This window comes from Myotis davidii, unplaced genomic scaffold (genome assembly GCF_000327345.1).
Source record: "Myotis davidii unplaced genomic scaffold, ASM32734v1 scaffold290, whole genome shotgun sequence".
Lineage (NCBI taxonomy): Eukaryota > Metazoa > Chordata > Mammalia > Chiroptera > Vespertilionidae > Myotis > Myotis davidii.
Genome location: NW_006285049.1, coordinates 7,229,419 through 7,245,559, shown reverse-complemented (window position 1 = coordinate 7,245,559; position 16,141 = coordinate 7,229,419). Strand labels below are relative to the sequence as shown.

The following is a 16,141-nucleotide window of genomic DNA, read 5'->3' as shown; positions in this document are numbered from 1 at the left end:
AAATTTGGAGGAACCAAACGCAAAGAAGAGGGACAAATTAGGCGCCAAATTTTACAGTCCAGGTGTGAAATGAAAAGGACTTGGATCAAGGAGGTGGGAATGGTATAGATTCAAATACATTTTTTAAAATGGCTTTCTTTTTTAATAAGCAGAAAACTATTAGGTAGACTGCCACCTTTCCCCTGCATGACAAGTGGTTATGAGCCCTATGTTCTTTATAGTCACCCACTAACTAACGCCATTCCGGCAAGCTTGACACTCGCACGATTTGCCCTCTTTGATAAATGTTCCAGGGAGTCAAGACAGTCACCTGTCAGAATTGATAAGTGAGACGACAGCAGGGAATGCAGGCGTGATTGTCATGGCAGCGCTGCCCGCGCTTGCAGCCTGTTTCCCTCTAGACCGGTCTGTCTCGCTCCGAGACCTTTCTATTTTCACCCAAATAGCCCCCAAACACACGAGGCTATGCCTACCTATGTGAGACGTTCATTCCAGAATAGTCTGCGAGTGCAGGAGGAGGATAAGGAGGCTCCTTTCATTAGGCTGTTTTCACAACTCAAGGGTTTCAGGAGCTTAAACAAGGAAAGTGTGAGCTTGACCAGTTCTCTCTAGGCATTTAGCAAAATGGGTAGTAAATTCTGTGAAATAGAAAAACCCAAGGGATGACTGTGAAGCGTACTTCTGAAATCCTAACATGTTCATTACCTCATGCATGGAAGCTGTCTGAGGAATTGGGAGCCTCTTTTTGATGAAACGGACTTAGTTGTGAACAATGGAGTGGCTGGTATTTTTAAATGAAATACACTTAAACTTTGTCTGCGTTTGTGAAGGAAAGGAATGAAGGTCTCAGAGACCACCAGGCACTGAAGAGAAGTCTACAGTATAGTTCTGTACGATAAATGTTTTCCTTCTTTCCTCTTTGCAAATGGGATTGTGTTATCCATGTACATGAGTGCATTGCTCACAAAATCTGGGAAAGAAAGAGCTGAAATCTGGGAGCAGCAGCAGAACCGTGGTCTGCCCACAGTGCAGTCATGAACAAAGCTTCCATTCATGGTGGAAAGTTGAAGGTTCTTCAAATGAACATTTTCCTTAAATGAGATGCGTGCAGTAGTTAGGACAACTACGCGTGGCAGGCAGCCCGCTGCCTCTCGTTGCTAGACCCTCCTGCCTCACACTGTTTACTTAGGAAACCATATTTTGAAGGTTACACTGATTTCCCTCCCTAGGAAGCAAATAGAATGAATCTTTGAGACAACAGTGTCCTTTCCCTTCCAGCACACCGTAGTAAATCACAAGGTTTTCTCTGTCACACATAAGTTTTTAATGATGGTGGTAACCCTGGAACGTTCTAACGGCCCTGCCTTTACTCTACTGCCGACATGTGCCCGATCGACAGTTAAAACCGGGTTTTCCCTGAGATTTTTCAAGTCCTTCTCGTGACACGGCCTTCACATTCTCCTGCTGAGATCATTTCAAGACCTAATAGACTCCATCATTAGAAAACATTTTATAGAATTCAAATGAACTTTTCCTGTGTTGCATTTTATCTCGTTTTTCTCTCCATTGCCCATTATAGAAGTAATTTGGAGAATTTCTGCATTTTAGTCGGGAGCGCTCAGAGGCAGCGACTACCTGGGGTGCTGGGTAGCAGTGGCATGGCAAGCAGGAAGGACAGAGTCTTGTAGAGCCAGTGTATGTTCCAGAGGGTGCCTTTCCGGATTTCCGTGTGTGCAGAAATTGCTATGTCTCTGTAGTATATGTCTCTTGCCCCTTATAAATTAACGGACACACGTGCTCTCACAGGCCCTTTCCCTCACACACATGCTTGTCCTAGATTAAATATTGAGTTAAATTCGGATACACCTAATGGTATTAGAAGACTTTTAGAAGGGCACTTTAGTGACACGATAAATCATGTGCCTTCTTTTGTTTCTAAAAGTGGTATTCCTAATACCTAGTGTCAGACACAACGTTGTTTTATTGGAGTTCTGTTGTAGTTTTGCATTCACTCAGGCAATATTTATTTTTATATCATGTAATGCAGTATTAAGGTAAAAGAAATAATTTCTGCCCTCGGTATTAATGACTATTATCCATTTTAAATGCACAGATGACAGTTACCCAGTTTCCTTAGAAGATGCCTATTTTTAGATTTTTTTAAAAAGCAGACATTAAAATATAGCATTTTTCTGGCTGTACACTCTCCTATAGTATTTAGGGTTCCTCATGTCACCCCTCAAAATCCTCCCAGAGCTTCTGACAATCCTTAGGATATTAAGAAAAGTAACCAAGCAGTAAGAGTCCAGATGGATTCAGGAGGGTTAGAAATGGTTGAGAAGAGAAATGAAGACCAAACTAGTAAAACAGAAGGAATAGAAAGAATAATTTTGTAAGCAATGACCAATTTCATTGAGAATTCATTGCCTGCATGTTCTCTTGTTTGTTTGTTTGTTTGTTAATCCTCACCTGAAGATATTTTTTCCATTGATTTTTTTAGAAAGAGTGGAAGGAATGGGAAAGACAGAGTGAGAAACATTGATGTAAGAAACACACATTAATTGGTTGCCTTCTGCACATGCCCCTACTAGACCTGGGTCGCCTGCAGCTGAGATATGTGCCCTTGACCGGAATCAGACCTGGGAACCTTCAATCTGCAGTCCGGTGCTCTATCCACTGAGCCAAACCGGCCAGGGTTGCATGTTGTTCTTTATTTATGAGATAAGGCCTCAAGACAACTACTCCTCATTTCCCAAAGACCCTGTTCTATTAAGTAGTTTTCTCTGTTGCTCACGGATTAGGTGAGACATGCCTGTGCAGCCACTTGAGCTTCTTACTCACACGTAGTGGTCTTTTGACATTTGTGTTTAGTTTCTTCTCACTCCACTGAATTGATCAAATTACGTTATTTTCTTGCTTTCTAGTCAGTTTTCTAGTAAAAAAAAAAATGATTGAGTAGAAGGGAAGGAATAGAGACCTGCAACTTCATAACATACATAGAATTTATTATTAATTTTTTCAATAATTAATATTTGTATTTTGAAATAATGCTTATTTTCTGATTCTAAGTAAGTAAGTGCTCACAGAATATGTGTTTGGAAATAAAAGGATATATTTAAAAAGAAAGGAATTATCATTATAATAACAGCAACTAGAGTGAACTACTCATATTTTTCCCCAGGAATTTTTCTTTGATTAGAAGACTGAAAAAAAAAGGGGGGATGGGAGGAGGAGAGATTATATGTTATGTAAACTTATGTGCTGCTTTATTATGTAGTGTTTTTCATGATCATTTTCATATTGTAAAAGTTCTTCAGAGTCCTAAAACCCACCATTTACATATTCCCTTATTTACTAGTATTCAAGAACTCTGATAGTTTGGACATGGAGGGCATTTATGATGCTTTGCTATTATAAATTATGTGGTAGTGAACAGATGCTGATGTAGGTCAGGTTAATTTTGATGATTCATGTTCTTATGTAGTTACCAAACTAGGCTGCCGAATACATAATGCAATGATTGAAATTAATCTTCAAGTGGCCAAAATGATCAGACTAATCTTGTTAGTAGCAAGTAGAGAAGCATGCATTCTCCACAAAGGCCCAAGGAAACAGCAATACATAAAATAGTTGAGTAAATAATTTTAATAAATAAATATGTTAAGTAAATAAAAATTTTAAAATTAACCTGATTATTTATTGTATTTAATTATCTATCCCGGGTCATAAAAATGCTACTCAAATTCCTTTAAGATGATACAAGTTGGCACCCAGATTATACAAACACAATTGCATACCTATGCACCAGTCACTGGGGAAATTAAACTAGAATAAATCGATACATATGTGAGAGTGTATATATATATGTATTCTTATGAAAATTTACAAGTTCACATGATAAGATAATATTTGTGATAAATATTACAGTCTATTTTTAATTATGAAACTATGGGTACAGATAAGGAGCCCTGATCAAATTTAGAAAATATGCAGACATGCAATTATGCCTTTAAGTAATGTTATATACATTTTGAGGGAGCTTCAGTAGAACTTAAGAATGTACAGTACCTCCCCCAAATGAACTTTCTCCTTTCCAAGACTGGGCATGTTTAAAATGCATATATTGCTTCTTCAGTAACAAAAACAAAAAACACCTCATCAGATATTTTGGGGGGCAGGAGGTAGGGGGGTAAGAGATCAACCAAAACTTGTATGCATGCATATAAGCATAACCAATGGACATAAGACACTGGGGGATAGGGGAGGCTAGGAGACTGTCTAGGGCGGGGGGAAAAAATGGACACATATGTAATACCCTTTGTAATACTTTAAGCAATAAAAAAAAAAAATTTGAGTGTTTTGAAGAAAAGGTAAAAATGTTGAGTAAAACACAAAGCTTTTAGTTCCACATTTTATAACCGTATCTTTTGTTATATTTTGTAATAGATCTATTTTAGTGTTTAGTTTCCTTGGTTAGATCAGAAATATCTATGAGGGAATGTGAACTTATTTAATTGTATGAAAATGCTACTTTACCAAACAGGAAAAAGAATAGGAAAAAATAATGTGGGACAATTTTTATGACATTTATGGGATCTTGACTGGCTTAAAAGTCTTGTACTTTTCCTGTTATGATGACCACGAAAAAAGCTCCCCACCCCACACTATGAAAGAGCTTAGAGAAAACTTGGAATAATAGCCCAGCACTTCATTAGAAAAGCCTGTATTTCCTGCTCCAGTAACCAGCTGATGGAAATAAAGTTCATCTTGTCAACAGGTTTATTTATTTCCCCTTCTTCTGCTGCTTTGTTAATCTTCCCTTTGTGTTTCCCTAATAACACATGCTGGAAAAGTTCCTGAATGGTTTTTAAATAAAGAGAAGTTCTGAGGGGGATTGACCAATTTCTGTTGTGTTAACATAAACTCGGGCGTCTCCAAGTCTGGAATTCAATGTCTAATATCTGAAATAGATGAATGTAGATCCTCCTTTCTCATTCATCAGATCAGGAGATATTCAGGTCTACTAATTGGTTGTAATGCATGCTATTAGAATTTTATTGCCAGTACAGTAAGGATGTGGTGCATTTCATGTATCATAATAGACTGGCATTAAAAAGGAAGTAGGAGAGCCAGCTCCAAAAAGAAGAGACAGAAAAATCTGAAGTCTGTGCTATCAAATGAACTCTTAGGACACTTGGGGCTCATGGCCTGTGGCAACATGTAGAACCTACCCAATATGGTATAATGCATGAATTCAGAATCAGCTAGTTACCTACAATTAATCGCTATGTATTTACAAAGAGATTTGTGATTTTACACTGTGATATTAATTTTGAGATGTGGAATACCAGAATCTTTTAATAAGCAGTAATCTTGTGGATCAAGATTCTTACTGACCATCAGATGCTGGAACAGAGTACCATATTTTTAGATGATCATAGTAAGACAGACAATATTATGGATTTTCATAACAAGAACATAATTTAATTCATTATTTGATTACATTTTCAACCAATGTCTTAAATATTGGGTATAAAATATAATAACATGAAACATTTCTTTCTTTGATCCACTTTCAGAACACAGATTTATTCTATGTAATGTTTTGTAATGTAGTGTCTGTGTGACTTTTACAATTAATCTGACCCACTATGAAGCAAATAGTATATTTATACTATTGTTCACACAAAAAAAGTCTATTGCATGTTAATATATTGACCCAACATGAAGCATAATAAATGGAATGTTATTTGATAAATTTAGATTAATATCTCCATTGAATTTCAAAAAATAGTTTTTGTTAACATGGCCCACATTCTTTCCTTTCATTAAATTTTAGCCCAAATTCACAATAACTATTCCTCCTAAACTCTGTGCCCTTTGGAGCAATCTTAATCCTACCAAACCTAAATATACTCCTTCTTAAACTTATATGAGACTGCAACCCTTGTCTCTTCATTTTGCATTTTTTGCTTCTTTGCCCCTACCCATATGTCCTACATCTCAAGGGGCAAGCAGTGCCTCAACTTCTTTGCCAAATATTTAACAGGGCTTCCAGTATTCAAAAAATGATGGCTGCCAATGACATTGTTACCCATTAAATAAAATAATGATAACCCTTACCAGCATAGCTTGACACCCAGTGTTGATATTTATAACCTAGTTCAGTCCAAGTTTACTAAATTCCCTTGAAGGTACTCTTGAGGATAACTTTTTAAATTGATTTTAGAGAAAGAGAGAAATGGAAAGAGAAACATCAATGTGTTGTCCCACTTATTTATGCATTCATTGATTGATTTTTCCTATCTGTCCTGACCAGAGATCAAACCCCCAACCTTGGCATATCAAGACAATGCACTAATCAACTGAGCTACCCGGCCAGGGTAGAGGATCATTTTGTGAATGTTTCAATTTTGCTGTTATTCTTCGTAATGCTTATTTTGCCACCCAGAATACTTATGGATTGTCTATATAGATCCTTATATTTAGGTAAAAGATAGATATTTTACCTTTGTCAAGTAAACGCCTGCCCCTTCAAAATGATGGACTATTTTGTTGTTGTTGTTGTTGTTTACTTTAAAACAGCATTCCAAAAGTAGACGGTATCTTCTTTAATGAAAACATGGCCAGCTCAAAAGCATGACAATGAATGTCACCAAGAAGTGCAGTCATTGAATCTGGGACTTCCAAGGCACAAAGGCACATCCTGTCCTTTTGACCATTTACTTTGTGGAGAGCACATAGCTAATCTCAAAGAAATGCTGTTAACACTTTCTTTTGAAAAAGCTATTTTCAGTAATTTAAAGAAAAGACAATTTGCAGATGCCAGGAGTGGAGATACAATAGCCAGCAGGACCAGGTGAAAAGCAGCACCATCAATATGGCAATAGATGTTTGAGCCTCTCAGAGAATGGACCGTATTTCCATGTAAAGGTTCAGTGTGCTATTTCTTCTTTTTAAGTTCACTGTGAAGGGTGAAAAGAATACCAAGAAATTTTTCAATTCAATCCCTTCTCTCTTGGAGTCCTGTATTAATCGCCCTGACTCCGTTCACATTACAGCAAACATTAGCTTCTCAACCTTGTTCTTGTCTCCAAGCATCTTACCACCATAATATACTTCTACCAGGCTCTCTCATTTCAAGCAGTGACTTTGCCACCCCAATACACTCTTCTCCTGGAAGTCCTCCAACTCTCCATCCCAGGTGAGAATTAAAGAATAGTATAAGAACCAGTAAGATCATTGTTCTTCTGCTGAAACCATATTTCCAAACTACAAATCAGGCTGTATTTGGAAACCATATTTCCAAACTACAATGACTCCTCTTTTACTTTTGCAAAAATTCCAAGTTACTTAACATGTTGTAGTCATCCTTCCAGGGTAGGGCCCTTGTTTGCCTCTCCAGTTTTATTTTTCACCATGCCATTTCATCTACCCAAATCTTACACCCTCAGCTTCATACTCATTACCTACTAAAGCTCCTCTATCGTAACATGCTGTTTCCTATCTCTGTCTTCTTTCATGGAGAGGTTCTCTGCTTGGAAATTTGGTTTTGATGAACACCACAGTCAATTTTATGATCTCTTCCAAGGCACTTTTATTAGGTTGTTCCAACAACCCCAACCTAGAGCTGATCACCATCTCTATTGGATTTTCTCCTAGCCACCCCATGTGAATTTATTAATGATTTGTGGGGGGGAGAGTTAATAGCAATGAAAATGATCTAACAAGACAAACTGATGACACAAGAGAAAGAGAAGGAATAATTCCATGAGAAAAACTCTTGAAAAATAAAAAAGGAATAAAAAAGCATGAGGGGAGGCATTGCCTTGTGAAAGAATTGGGTGTCTTTCTTTTATTATAATAGAGGGATAGACAGCGAGGTGGTTACAGATGAATTTAGATTGCTACTTTGAGTGGAGGGAAGGTGCAGTCGGTTCAATTTCACCACTTTTTTACCTCCATGGAGCATGGAACAGGATGATTATATAAGAGTGAAGAGAGAGAAGGCACTGTAGCAGAGAAAAGGGGTGTGAAATATCAGTCTGGGAGAATAGGAAGTTGAGGTGGTAATTATCTACCAGTGTCCAATGAACTATGAGGCGAGGTCATCAATGAGAGTGGGCAGGGTCTGTTGGACATTTGAGAAAAGAGGTACAACTAGACAAGTGATGAGTTTACAGTGGTTACACATTTACAGTGGAAGCATCAGTGTGATAAGCATGGTTGTGTGTTTTTCTCCAGGACTACACAGCTGCTCAGGTAGGAATACAGGAAGGGAATCGTTGGACTGAACTGTGATTGACTGGTCCTTCACTCAATGATACTGTAGACTCAGAGAATAAGGGAGTTGTGGATGTTTATAACAGATTATTATGACTAACTGAGGATTCCATGCTGGGCAAGGAGAGAGGAGAAGGCCTAATGGAATTGTTGATAGTGAAAATTAGAAGGGTCATTAGGTTCCAGGTCTAATCGAAGAGCAAAGAGTGGGAATGCAAGAGTATCTGAGCTGATCAGAGAGTGGAGTGTTTAAAGTGGATGTTTTAAAAGTGAAGCAATTGTAGAAATGACATTTTAGAAATAGTCTATTCTACACATTGCTTATGGCATGTTGAACTATTTTGATGGAGCTAACGTATAAATCACAAAATCTGGCCACAAATGACTGGATATTTAGCAATACCATTAGTAAGCTAACAAACGATCATTTTAATGTTTGTTCAAAACTCAGCAGTCAATGCCGTGACCAGTGTGGCTCAGTTGGTTAGGCATTATCCTGTACAGTGAAAGATTGTCAGTTTTATTCCCAGTCAAGGCACATGCCCGGGTTGCAAGCTCAGTCCCCAGTGGGGGACATGCAGGAGGCAGCTGATCAATGTTTCCTGTCACATCGATGTTCCTTTCTCTCTCCTTCTTTTCCCCCCCTCTCTCTAAAATTCCATGAAAAAAATTCTTAAAAAACAAACAAACAAAAACTCAGAAGCCAAATATGAAAACTGTATTTCTGGATTCCTACAAAGGTAAATCACATGATCCTAATATCTAAAATCAACTTCAATTTTCTCAAAAGATACATAATCAAAATAGAAAAAAATAACCTATCTGAAGATATAAACAAAAGCATTTCCCTTGTAGCCTCCCATGCTTTTGTTCTTTGATTTAGAGCAGGACTGGGAGAAAGCCCATTAAGGGACAATTGGCCTGATTCTCTAGTTGGCACTGAAGAAGTAACAATACAAAGCTGGTGTACCATCTCTCACACTCACCAAATTCTCTGTTCCTGGCCCAAAACTCATGACATCCATTATTGATATTTATTTTTTGTTAAAGTATAAAATTCATTCAAAATGAATAATTTATGGCTTCCTAAGGCAATGAGGAGCCTATAGTGAGAAGCAGACACCTATGTCTAGAAAAATGTGTCAGTATTATTTCCCAAAGAATCCAGAAGGTATCTAAGAGTAGGTATTTGAGAATTAAACACTAACCACATTTCACCACAAAATAATTGAAAAAGAAATGATTGAATTAGGGGCTGGATTAGGGATGTGAGTGTTCGTCACATTGTTTTTGCTTTCACCCTAAAGCCTCTATGAAATGTGATTTAGCTACTAGTTGCAGCTACTTGTTATGAATGTTTGGAGTTGGGCTATATGGACTGAAGTGTTGTAATAGCAATTTGGGTACTCTAGGACTTTTATCATTTACTCTCACTAAGTATTATACCTAGTTTTCATTATCCAGGAGATAATGACATTGAAGCAATATTTTCACAGCAGAGCAGCAATTTTCAACCAGTATACCAAAAAAATTTTCAAATATGCAATACCTAACTATTTAGTCAGGGGCACTGACCTCGTTTCCCTTAGACTATCAATTTAAAAAATGACAATAGGCAACATAACAATAGTCTCCAAGTGTGAATGAATCAAAATTATACCTGTTTTTTAAATTGCCAGGTAGGGAAATATATATATGGTGTGCCATAGAATTTTAGTAATTAGTTTATGTCATGAGATGAAAAAGGTTGAAAATTGCTGCAGTAGAGTATCTAGGCTTCTCTTACCTATGGGGGTTAAAATTTTCATATTTTCCACTTTCTTTTTTAAATAAATATTTTGTTGAAATATTTAAGTATGGCTTTTTTCCTAATTACTAATCAACATACAAAATGTAAGCCCTAGCTGGTTTGACTTAGTGGTAGAGCGTCTATCTGTGGACTGAAGGGTCCCGGGTTCAATTCCAGTCAAGGGTATATACCTGGGTTGTGGTCTGATCCCCAGTAGGGGGCATGCAGGAGGCAGCCAATTAATGATTCTCTCTTATCATTGGTGTTTCTATCTCTCTCTCCCTCTCGCTTCCTCTCTGAAATCAATAAAACTATATTTTTAAAAAATACAAAATGGGCCTTAGCCGATTTGACTCAGTGGATGGAGTGTTGGCCTGGGGACTGAAGGGTCCTGGGTTCGATTCCAGTCAAGGGCACATGCCCCAAGGTTGTGGGCTCAATTCCCAGTTGGGGACATGCAGGAGGCAGCTGATCAATGATTCTCTCTCATCATCGATGTTTCTATCTCTCTCTCCCTTTCTCTCTGAAATCAATAAAAATATCTTTAAAAAATACAAAATGTAAGACAATGATTAATACTAACTTGTATAGTAGTCCATATGCTGTCTGATAAATAAAAAGCAGCAAAACAAATGAAATAAAAAGGAAGGTATGGACACAACAGCCCGTCTCCATGACTGTCAGTTAATATCAGTGACCATCGTGTCTAGCTCTGGCTCTTCTCCAGACTTGAGTAGCTCCGGCAGCCTCTGAATTTTCTCATTCAGGGGGACACCTCTGTGGCACAGACCTCTGAGCTCTTTGGAGCTTAGAAACTATTTGCTTCAAGAGCCGTGACAGGCAGCTGCAAGCCTCAGTTCTTCCTCCAACAGGAAAGTCCTATCTAGAAAGCAAAAACAAGCATAGTGTTTTTTTTTTCTTTTTAAGTTCCTACTTTCTCCCTAGATCCAATTATAAAAAATAGATACATTTCCCAGCACTGTCGTCCAACGGATTGATGTAAAATCCCCCCTCTTGTCATTCTAAGATTAGAAGGATGATTCACAGCAAGCTTTTCTAACTTCAATCTCAGGCTCCTCCCTCAACCTCCACATAATCAATTTCTCACAGGATTAGATACCATGACTTGATTTTTTAAAGGGACTTTGTACATATTCCCAGAACATAACATCTTAAAGCACACGGAAGCCAGAATGAATGTAGCTTCCCCAGATCTGTGAAGTGCTTCTTGCACCGCAGTCACAAATGACTTATGGATGGGGAGCATCGGCGGGGCTTTGATTTGTATACGCCCCTGGATCGTCTCCGTGCAGAAAATGTGCAGAAGGTAGCATTTCACTTTTATGTCTTTCATCAAACAGCTTCCCTGTGACAGGGGGAAAGGTAGGGGCGTTGTTAGGGAAAGCATCCTCTATTACCGGAGGTTGTTTCTTCAGAAATCAGAGTCTGGGTGCGCTGTGAAGGGAATGCTAAATGCAACCCGTGCCCGAGCATGCCTTTCAGAGAATCAGGCTTGACCAAGCCACCCTTGCCCCCTGCAAACAACATGCTCTACAGGTAGCTGCGTGTTGGTTATTTTGTCATACAATTAAAGGAACTTTGATTCTAAAGCGTATGCATCTGGGTACTAATGTGAAATGTGTAGTGTCTGCGGCATTCTCAACCAGAGAAAGACATGCAGGCCCACACTGGGACTGGTGTACGGTGGTGGTTTGTGGCATCCAGGGAATCGCACTTGAGTTTCCTTCAGAGCCTGAAATCGCGACACCAAAAAATTCATCTTTTGAATTAAAGCTTGGTATTTTCAGTCTTTATTAGTATGTATTGACCCCGGGATGGCCCACATTTTAAGTAATTTTAATGATGATCCCTTTAAGAAATATGGACATCAATTATCTTTATGACTCAAGAGCTACTTTGAGAGAATGAAAGATCATACCAAACCCCAGATATATTTAGCAGACAGGTAATCGTGGTGGCACACATGAAACACCACTGGCTACCTACACAGGCAGGCAGTCCTTAAGAACTTCAGGGAGATCAAATTAATTCTGAGGGTGCTAAGTGTTTATAAAAGGGAGATGTTGAAAACCAAGGTGCTGTAGGGAACACTGAGACCTGTTTCACCCATTTGCTTAGGTCCAATATGATGACAATATTGAAAAGTTGTTTTGACCTCAGGATCTTAGTCTTCTTTCCCCTGTGATTTTTGGGTAAATGCTTTTATTTGTGGTAAAAAGAGTAGATTCTGCCCTTGTAATTTTTTTTAAATATTTTATTATTGATTTCAGAGAAGACGGAAGAGGGAGAGATAGAAAGAAACACCAGTGATGAGAGAGAATCATTGATCGGCTGCCTCCTGCACACCCCACACTGGGGATTGAGCCCACAACCCGGACATGTGCCCTGACCTGGAAATCAAGCCAAGACCTCCTGGTTCATAGGTCAACGTTCAACCACTGAGCAACACCAGCTGGGCAGCCCTTTTTATTTTAATGTATAGGTTCCATTTTATTGGAAAGTATTTTGATACGCATCTTCTAAACAGTCATGAAGCCAGGGCACACCACTGAGCACATGGAGAACACACTCAGGAAAGGAATGCTCCCCTGGGCAACAGCTTCCCACTGGGAAGGGACTTTCTCCTGTGCTGTTGGCAGGACATTAAAAGTCAATGGATTTCAGCTTTTAACGAAGGCTCTTCATTTGCTTGAATTTAAAGGTCCCAATCTCAGTTCTTTATGGGTGTTTAGATTTCCTTGTAGGCCTCTTAGGAATCACAAGCTTCTTTACTCCTCAACTGTGTACTTCGTTGCTGTAATTGGAGCTCTTTTGTTGTGGTAATTCCTTCCTAATGTCCCAGTTTTAGTCAAGCAGTCTTTCCCTCTGGAGGCATTAATTATTGCCAGTTGTGAAAATATCCTTGCTCAGTTATACTTTTTGTTTCTGGTGTCAAATCATATCACTTTTCCCCCCAATTCTTCCTTTAGGTGAAAAGATTTTTCATCTTTTTTTCTTTACTGTTCAGCATACACCATGCCCTTTTTAATCATTGTAATGTGATTTAGAGTCTATTGGCCCACCCGTTAGAAAGTCAGCATTCATTGTTTTATGTAATTCACCAATTTGAAGTGCGTGTCTCAAGATAGGAGATTGCCATTTTATTTGATTTCATATTAGCTGTGAAATTATTGGTCACTGGAGCTTATGATAGTTTACCCTTGCTAAGGATTTACCTGTGGTTTACAGCATGTCATTAAAATAAATGATTATTATTCAAAGACAAAGACTTCACTGAAATGCAAAATTGAAAGGGAAGCTACTTCAAATGTAACGCAGAATATACTGGGAAGTATCCTCTTGTTTAAAATAAAGTGAATTTTTCTTTAGGCCTAGTAGTTATTTCAGATTATAGACAGTTAGGTGGATTATTTATTAATATCAATCTTTGAAATATTTTCACACACACACACACACACACACACACACACACACAATCAACCTTCAATTAAGAGGCAATACTGCCCTTGCGGGTGTGGCTCAGTTGGTTGGGTAGGGGGCGTGCAGGCAGCAGCTGATCAATGTTTTGCTCTCACATGGATGTTTGTCCCTCTCTCTCTCTCCCTCTTCCTTTTCCTCGCTCTAAAAATCAATAAAAAATATTATTTTAAAAAAGAGGAAAGATGACTTAATTATTGTTTTGCAGAAAGTTTACAAACATTTAGGACAGATTTTGAAATAGAAGCAATCACCCTTCAACCAGTGTCCGCCCTCAGTGCATCCCTGCTGTAGACCATGGAGAAGGAGCAGTAAGCAAGACAGGCACATTTGCAGTTCCCACGGGGCCCGAGTTCTAGACACGTAATCCAGACGTCAGTTTCTATTTAAATGTGCTTCGTTCTTTCTCATCGGGTGATTTACTGAAGGGCCTTATATTCTCCATCCAACTGGAACAGGTGCTCCAGGATGAGAGTTCCAATTTGTGTTTTAGTCCTTGGAATTATGCAATTTATCCTAAAGTCATCTGCTGCCAAGAGTAGTACAAGTCTATTTCGTGATATAAAACTGAAATACACTGAAATTTATTATTATTTTGCTGAACATAAATCAGGAAATAGATTCAATATACATTACCTAAGGACTGACTTTCTAAGCCTCCTAGCCATGTGTTTCAGTAAATGTGTTTCCTTGTTCATTTACTGCTGCATTTTGAATCATTGCCTCTGCCCACATGACTGTTGATGGGTCTCTCCCTTCAGTCTGGATGAACCCATTTCATCTCAAGGGAGAGAATTTCTACCAAATCATAGAAACCTTGACCTAAGCCACACAAAATACTTGCTTATTACCTTATTGGATAGAACTCAAACGAAGAATTAATGTAGAATCTAATATAGTCTTTTTTATTTGAACTGTTTTTTATTAAAATACAAATAAAGACGCAGTGACTCTCAATATTTTAATGAACATTTTGCCATCTACTTGGACATTCTCAAATATGTTATTGATTCCATCATATTAATGTGTGCACATTTACTTATACTTCATTGTGTGATTTCTAAGGGGTTTTAAGCTTATGACTTCATGCAATAAATGCACATTTCCAACTATACAATGACATTGGAAACGTTGGCTTAAATATGAACATAGATGGTCTATTTTGATGATTTTGGTAACAACTTAATTTCAGAAGTTGGGCAATCATTATGAAAACAGCCCAGGGAAACTCAGAGTATCTGTGAGTTCTCCGTTCTGCTGTGGGATTCCTCTCTGAGATAAATGTCGCTGTGCGTGCATTTTTCTCAGGAGGTCGAGTTGTGCCGTGTTAGCAGTCAAGAGAAGCTGGGCCTGACAGTCTGTTACCGCACGGATGATGAAGAAGACACCGGCATTTATGTCAGCGAGGTAAGAAAGGCCCAGGAGCGAGGTCAGAGGAGGGAGACTGTGAGGAATGGAGTGAAGTGACTCACCATGAGAAAATCCTTGGGAGGCTTGAATGTGAAGAATTGGCCATGTTCCAACACTTGTCACTTTCAATTAGGAAAGTAAATGATGTGGCCCAAGTAATGTAATTATTATCAGCTTGTTTAATGCGGATCTTTCACCACAGAATCCCAGTAACGGAAAAAAGCGAAAATAGTAACATTGTCTCAATTTGAATAAATGCCCATAAGTATGCAGGAAGTCAAGCAAAGTTTTTGATCAGCAAACACTTGTCCTTCCATCCCACTGTGTCTTCTATCAGTGCTGCTAACAATAGCATTGACTAATTGTTCTAAATCTAATATTCACAACAATCACATATTTTACTCTGCTGACAGCATTAATAAATTTGAATATTCAAGACATGCATCTATTAGTTTGTTTTATGCAACCCCATAATTACTATTTAAAAAATGAGGTACTTGAATGTGAAACACCCTTCGTGTTAATTACTTTGAAAAATTGTGAAGCAAAATTTATTATTATAGGTGATTTTTTTTAACTCCCAAAAGAATCATTTTGTGAGAAGAGGTAAGGTATGACTTTTTTAATTATATATACTTAAGATTAAAAATCACCTCTTTATGTAAATATATGTATATATGCATATGTACATGTATATATTATCTAAATCCTCCATATATGTATGTATAAATAAATGTATGTGTGTATGTCTGTGTATGTGTATATATATATGCAGAAACTAGACTAGATACTAATTGCTATTCCAAGTTTTCTTGGCCATGATCTTGAAAACATTACCTGACTTACTGAGCTTCAGCTTCTTCAGCTAGAAACTTAGTACAATAATGCTTATCTCATTGTTTCTAGAGATGTTTAGACAATGTAAAAGATAATGTAATTAATGCACTTAGAAAACTATACAGCTCTATAAATGTAAATGCTACTCTTTATCACTTTACCAAAGAATGTACTGACTGGCCAGAGAAAGACAAATATCACATGATCTCATTTATATGTGGAATCTAATGAGCAAGATAAACTGATAAAAAAATAGACCCAAAGACATTGAAGCATGTGGCAGATTGATGAATCTCAGAGAGGCGGGGAGAGATTAACCAAAGA

General features: G+C 37.9%; 1 protein-coding gene across 2 annotated transcripts in view; it reads left to right on the top strand.

The window, feature by feature from the left end:
• The window catches only part of PDZRN4 (PDZ domain containing ring finger 4), a 338,807-nt gene that overhangs the window by 300,378 nt on the left and 22,288 nt on the right, over nt 1–16,141 (top strand). For both annotated transcript variants that reach the window (XM_006755547.2, XM_006755546.2), the window contains one exon: nt 14,879–14,977. In XM_006755547.2, coding sequence (XP_006755610.1) covers nt 14,879–14,977 — 99 coding nt within the window. The remainder of the gene's footprint in view (nt 1–14,878; nt 14,978–16,141) is intronic.